Below are 7,500 nucleotides of genomic sequence, written 5' to 3'. Positions count from 1 at the left end.
TATGTTAATTCCTTGATATACATTTCGCGATCTGAAAAAGAAGGATATCATGGTGACTGCCATCTCTCTCTCTCTCTCTCTCTCTCTCTCTCTCTCTCTCAAACGCACACACACAAACGTGTTACCATGCATCTACATTAATTGGTCGATGTAAATTTTGCGACCGGGAAAAAATGTCACGGTGAGTGCCATCATTTCTCTCTCTCTCTCTCTCTCTCTCTCTCTCTCTCTCTCTCTCTCTCTCTCTCTCTCTCTCTCTCTTTTATGTATTAGCATGTACAAACATTATTTTCTTTCATTTACCATCAGTCTCTTCACATTTAACTTATTTGTGATATAAGGAGTTGGGAAAAGTAAAAGAGGGAAAATAAAGCATGAATTAAGATTACTAAAACTTTCAAAAAGAGGGGAAATTGGAGAGAGAAAAATGGAAAATTTGAAAAAATTATGAAAGTGAAAAATAAACGGAAAAGCGACATACGAAAATATAAAACCAAATATCGGATATCAGTTAAAAAGAGCAACAGACAGAATAAATAAAGAAGAACGCCCAGAGAATAAAATTGAAATTTAAGCAAAAAAAATCATTAGGAAATTAAAGACATACAGAAAAGTTAGCATAGAGGGCTGCGAGAAGAAGTGATGCACTTCTAGCCCCATATATATATATATATATATATATATATATATATATATATATATATATATATATATATATATATATATATATATATAATAATTTTATATATACATGTATATATATATCTTGTGAAAAATCACAATAAAAGGAAAAAGTCAGATAACAAAAAGGAAGAAAATGCAAAAACACACAAAAGAACAATAACAAAGCAAAAAAATTAAAAATAAAAATAGAACGTTAAACCCTGCATTCCCTGGCGACATACTTTGCAGCCAAAAGAAAATAATAATAAGAGAATAAAAGATAAACTCAGATAACAAAAAACATGAAAATGCAAAAATGTACAAATTAGTAATAACAAAAGCAACAATAAAATAAAAGGTTAAAACCCGCATTCCCAGGCGACATATTTTGCTGCAAAAAAATAAAGAAAATAAAAGAAAAAGTCAGATAACAAAGCACAGAAAAATGCAAAAATCTACAAAAGAGTAATAACAAAAGCAAAAATAAAATAAAAAATTAAAACCTACATTTCCTGACGGCATGCTTTGTGGCAGAAAATTAAGGAAAGCAAAAGAAAAAGTCAGATAACGAAAAACAGGAAAATGCAAAAACGTACGAAAAGTAATAACAAAAGCAAAAATAAAACGTAAAATTAAAACCCGCATTCCCTGACGACATACTTTGTGGCAAAAAAATAAAAGAAAATAAGAGAAAAAGTCAGGTAACGAAATCACCAAAATGCAAAAACGTACAAAAGAGTAATACAAAAGCAAAAATAAAATGGAAAATTAAAACCCGCATTCCCTGACGACATACTTTGTGGCAAAAAATAAAGAAAATTAAAGAAAGTCTGATATCAATAAAGTCTGATAACTATGCACCGAAAAGTACAAAAACCTACAAAAGAGTAAACACAAGAGCAAAACCAAAGCAAAAAATTAGAACCTGCATTCACTGACGACGTACCTAATGGCAAAAATTAAAAGCAACAGACCCTCCGCCATCTCTGCAGTGCTGGTGGAAAGTAAGTTCTTATCTTTGGAGATCACACACAGACACACACTTCTTCTTGGTTTAACGTGCTTTGTCCCATTTTTTATATGGGGTAAGCACGAGGCCTTCTTTGAAGGGCTTTGATTTGGCGTCGGGGTAGATCGTAGCCCCGATCGGTTGCCCACCTGACATCGCTTAGGCCCCATTGTAGCGAATGTGTATGTATCATGCAAATCCCAGCTCCCTTTCTCCCAGCAGCGAGGAGAGTTGGGCAGTTAGGTCAAACAGTTCGAGACAGACACACACACACACACACACACACACACACATATATATATATATATAATAATAATATATATATATATATATATATATATATATATATATATATATTATATATATATATATATATATATATATATATATATATATATATATATATTCTTTAACATAAGTTTGATATTGTCGTTTGATAAAGGTAAAAAAGTCAAGCAAAATGTCACCGCCCTTAACCATAGAAGTAGCCACGCCAGATCACATAAACAGCGCTACACAAAAGTGAATAAAAGCATAACTGTGAACGAGTGTTTCACTTAGCTCTTTATCCCAGAAAAAATTCTGTGGGAATTACAAAATGACGCAAAATACTCTCGTGAAAGGCCTCCCGGAGCCTGGGGCATTTGCGTGAATATCCATATTCATGTGCCGGCTCCAGGACCTTTCAGGAAATAATCAGAGGAAAAAAATGTAATATCTTCTTTCTCACACACACACACACACACACACACACATATATATATATATATATATATAATATATATATATATATATATATATATATATATATATATATATATATATTTATATATTTATGTATGTATGTATATATATATATATATATATATATATATATATATACAAGTATATATATATATATATTTACATATATATAAATATACATATATATGTATAAATATACTGTGTATATATATACATATATATACAGTATATATATGTATTGTATATATATATATATATATATATATATATATATATATATATATATATATATATATATATATATATATATATATATATATGGGTGTGTCAACAATGACATCTTATATAAAATCTAATAGCCAATCAAAGTTGTTCTAAAAAATAAATATCTTCCCAAGGAATATGCTTTTTCCCTTCGACGTATTCACTCTGCAAAAAAAATCTATGGATGAACCAATCCTTTTCAAAATCGGACGTTTGGGAAACTTGTAGGACCATCATTAGTGATCCAGCCCCTAACTTCATCCTCAAACCACGGGATTCCTAAAAGAACTTTTTATCGTATTCGTATAAAAATCATCTGATTTTTTTTATTAAAGTTTTACTATTCTGAAATGAAATAGACTCGGTTATAATCTACATCACACTGATTTACTCAAAAGATCTCGAAACTGCTTTTAAGATTTGCGTGGGTTTGCACGACTCTTATCAGTATTTGTCATAAAACATAACTTATTCATTTTCAATACATTTGGATTACAGAGCAAACGCTGTAATATTTTTGTAGATTACAAGGCATCTGTTACATTGTTTTTATGATTTTCATATTCTAATTGTTTCCACTCGTTAATTTTTGGGGATGGCAGGGTTCCCCAGACACAAAACCTGGTTATGCTAACACAGTGCTGGGTACAGTCATTATTATGAAAAATGTTTATTATTATTATTATTATTATTATTATTATTATTATTATTATTATGTCAAATTAGAACCCAAGCTAGAATAAGCAGAATTTTACAAAACCGACGTCCCCAACAGGGAAAGCAGCCCAGCACAGAAAAGGAAATTAGATGAATAAACTGTGAAAGCTAAATAACAAAGAAAAACAAAAAACATAAGTAGCAACACCTAAAAGGGTCTTAAACTCGTCTTTATCTTACCAGACACTGTGTTGCAGTGGGAAACCATCCAGGCCACCAGCTTGGGACGGGAGAAGAAAGATGAGTTTTGCCCTAGGTGGGACGATTCTCCAACTCGCGTTCTGTTGGCTGAGACTTCGTCCCTGTTAAGCGTTTTATTGGCTGAAATTTCGTCTCCTCCTGTTGATTGACTAGTCAAAACTCCCTCACTCCCTAGAGTTCTACTGGCTGAAACTGCGTTCCTGTCCAGCGTTCTGTTGGCTGACGCTTCGCCCCTATTTGACATTCTATTGGCTAAGAGTTCGTCTACAGCACCAGTTTTGTTATTTGAATCTTCGCTCCTTCCTGTTATTCCACTAGCCAACTCATCTTTCAAACCTTGCGTTCTATTGGTCTCACTGTAAAGGCGCACTCTCTTGGACAGAACTTCCATGTATTTTCGGTAAGAACCGCTATTGCGGTCTATTGGGGAGAGGCGAGATGGCATTGTGTCACCTGTAAGAAAACATGAGATGATTATTACAAATATACGATCTACATAATGCTAGTGGCAGTAATTCTGATCAGTCCTTCAACCCATTTACTTTCAGAATGGGTAATTCTCTACATTCATCTGTGTTTCCAGAAGTTCATTAACATACATTTCTCTCAAGAGTTTATGTTTGATTTCAGCAACACTACCCTAACCTAGGGTTGGTCCCAAACACTTGCCATAGGTCACTCTACATCACTATCCTGGAAAGAAGAGCAAAGCACATTAAAGCATGAATTTTCATAAAATTACTCTCACAGTCTGATCAAAATCTTACCTTCTTTAGGCACCAGTCCACCATAGGCGATGAGAACCTCTGATTCCCTGTGGTAAGTCGCGGTCCAGTTGAAGAAACCCGGCTTTCCATGATAAGGCTCGTTGCTGGTCCTCTGATCGAGACAGGGAGCTTCGACATTCATCCAAATGTAACGTTGATGAGGATGGCGTATTTCAGGGAGGTCATTCGGGTCATAGCCCGTCGCGTGGAAGATCAGGGCATCTGCCTTTGAGACTTCAGACCTGTCAAAAGTGAAAAGGCACTGGTGCACTGGACATCCGTGATGAGCGAGGTCAGTGCGTCTGTTCCTCAAGAAATTTGACCACGGTCCCCCGAAGAATTTCGTGTAAAAGAGGATCAATTTGTAGCCAGATGAAGGTTTTCCCTTGGAGTCGTGCACTGCATTGAGAGCAGCTGTTGTTTCGTTTACCTTTGTGGTAGGTATGCCAATGCTAACCACAGTGCTTGTTTCTTGAAGACGATTAGTTGTATATACAAGATGACTGTGGTTGGTATTTTTCTCATCAGACCCAGATTTGGTTGCATCCCCAAATGTAATGTTTCCAGGAGCTTTACTGATGTGACTTATGCCACTAGATGTAAATGATACAATAGGTCTATCATCCTTGGTTGAAGCTTCTCTATTTACTCCCAATGACTTAACGCTTTCTGGGTCTCCTAAGAAATCCTGGAAGGATGATGCTACATGTGTGTCATCATTCTGTTCCTTTGACAATTCATCTTCCAAGTTTGATGTATGAAACGTGACCGTACTGAGAAGCTCAGCTGAACCATTGCCATGTTCAGTAGCCTCAGAATGCAGTGGTCTATGTTTAGTCTTATTCCCTCTCGTGTTTACTTTCTCTTTGGCCTCAGCCATGTGTGCATAACCATCGATGTCAGTGTTGACGGTAATGTTTTGGGCATAGAAGAAGAAAACAGAAATAATGAGAATAACAAACAATGCATACCGCTTCTGGAAACACTTCCGCTGTGGTCTTGAAGGAGCAGGGGTCATCAGCGGTAGCTCTTCCTCTAGTATGAGGGACGCCATCATTCAACTTTTTATCTCTTTGCAACTTGTGGATCCTAAATAATACAGATAAATATTTTCAGCATGACTTAATGATGCAAATTCAAGTACCTACCCTAAACATTTTGGGCATTTGTGTAAACTTCTAACCAAGATCAGATGTAAGGTTTCCAGCTGGCATTACTAAACATAAAAGATGGGCTTTGAAACTAAGATGTATTCTCACTTAAACCTTTTTATGACCGGAAATGTGACTTCCTCAAATAAGCAACTGCCATCGTTACCTAACAAGACTCATTTCCCTAGCTATTATTTTTTTAGCTACCTCTAACAATTTCAAGGTCCTGCGTTAACTTCTGATCTTCTCTAGATGCTATTACGGTCTGTCAAGTAACTTCTAGGTTTTCCTAGCAATTTCTTGGACCCTAAGGCAAAATTTTGGCGTCCTTCAGTAGCTGTTGGCCGTTTTATGTGAATTTTAGCCTCTGTGGGTTTTTTTTTTTTAAAGTTATCTTAGGTTCCTGCTTTAATTTCTGGGCATCTTTGGCTTTTTCTGGGTCTTACAGTATCAGTATATATTGGGGATTCTTCGGCAACATGATTTCTCAGTAATTTTTCCTGATTTACGAGACTCAGAAACCTCAGAATCCCTCAGACAGTCTTTGTGGTCCTCAAGTAACCTTTCGGTTTTTCAGCGGTTTTTGAAGTCTTTCTTGAAAAGTGAGTTTTTTTTATCCAGTCTCTGGGGTCTTCACGAACATCAGGGCTTCCTCGACGTTATTTGTAGATCTTTCTTAATCTTTCTGTAATTCTCCTCAGTTTTCAAGGTTTCCCCGGTAACCTCTGAGTTTCTTCAGCAACGGCAATTCTGGTATTTTTCAGTAACTTTAAGGTTTCCCCAAAATTTGGAATCTCTCAGCTCTGTGAATCTTTTGTCATCTTTAGGGTTCTTCAGGAATTTCTGAAGTCTTTCAGTAATTGCTAGATCTCTTCAGCAGTTCTCAAAATCCTTCAGTAATCTCAGAGTTTCTCTGGTAATTATCAACATCCCATTGTAATCTCAGGGTTTCTCCAACAATTTTCGAAGTCTTTTACAAATCTCAAGAATTTCCCCAACAATTTTCGAAGTCATTTATGAATCTCAGAGTTTCCCCAACAATTTTCGAAGTCATTTATGAATCTCAGAGTTTCTCCAACAATTTTCGAAGTCCTTTATGAATTTCAGAGTTTCCGCAACAATTTTCGAATTCCTTTATGATCTAAGAGTTTCTCTAACAATTTTCGAAGTCCTTTATGAATCTCAAAGTTTCCCCAACAATTTTCGAAGTCCTTTATGAATCTCAAGAATTTCCCCAACAATACTCGAAGTCCTTTACGAATCTCAAAGTTTCCCCAACAATTTTCGAAGTCCTTTTATGAATCTCAGAGTTTCCCCGACAATTTTCGAAGTCTTTTATGAATCTCAAAGTTTCCCCAACAATTTTCGAAGTCCTTTATGAATCTCAAGAATTTCCCCAACAATACTCGAAGTCCTTTACGAATCTCCAAGTTTCCCCAACAATTTTCGAAGTCCTTTATGAATCTCAGAGTTTCTCCAACAATTTTCGAAGTCCTTTATGAATCTCAGAGTTTCCCCAACAATTTTCGAAGTCCTTTATGAATCTCAAGAATTTCCCCAACAATTTTCGAAGTCCTTTATGAATCTTAAGAATTTCCCCAACAATTTTCGAAGTCCTTTATGAATCTCAGAGTTTCCCCAACAGTTTTCAAAGTCATTTATGAATCTCAAGAGTTTCCCCAACAATTTTCGAAGTCCTTTATGAATCTCAGTTTTCCCAACAATTTTCGAAGTCCTTTATGAATCTCAGAGTTTCCCCAACAATTTCCGAAGTCCCTTCTGAATCTCAGAGTTTCCCCAACAGTTTTCGAAGTCCTTTATGAATCTCAGAGTTTCTCCAACAATTTTCGAAGTCCTTCAGTAATCTCAGGTTGTTTCAGGTATTTTAGAAGACCCTTAGTAACACAATCCTTCAACAATATGTCGGGTCCTGCTGTTAGCGGTCAGATGATGCAACGTAAGTAATTTAGATTGAGGTGATTTC

General features: G+C 35.5%; 1 protein-coding gene across 1 annotated transcript in view; it reads right to left on the bottom strand.

The window, feature by feature from the left end:
• The window catches only part of LOC136841553 (uncharacterized), a 24,986-nt gene that overhangs the window by 17,429 nt on the left and 57 nt on the right, over positions 1-7,500 (bottom strand). The window contains exons 1-2 of the mRNA XM_067108531.1: positions 4,366-7,500; positions 3,578-4,051 (exon numbers count right to left, since the gene is read on the bottom strand). The exon at positions 4,366-7,500 is cut by the window's right edge and continues 57 nt beyond it. Coding sequence (XP_066964632.1) covers positions 3,578-4,051; positions 4,366-5,422 — 1,531 coding nt within the window. The 5' untranslated portion in view covers positions 5,423-7,500. The remainder of the gene's footprint in view (positions 1-3,577; positions 4,052-4,365) is intronic.

This window comes from Macrobrachium rosenbergii, chromosome 9 (genome assembly GCF_040412425.1).
Source record: "Macrobrachium rosenbergii isolate ZJJX-2024 chromosome 9, ASM4041242v1, whole genome shotgun sequence".
Classification (NCBI taxonomy): Eukaryota; Metazoa; Arthropoda; class Malacostraca; order Decapoda; family Palaemonidae; genus Macrobrachium; species Macrobrachium rosenbergii.
This window is presented reverse-complemented; position numbering and strand designations above follow the sequence as displayed.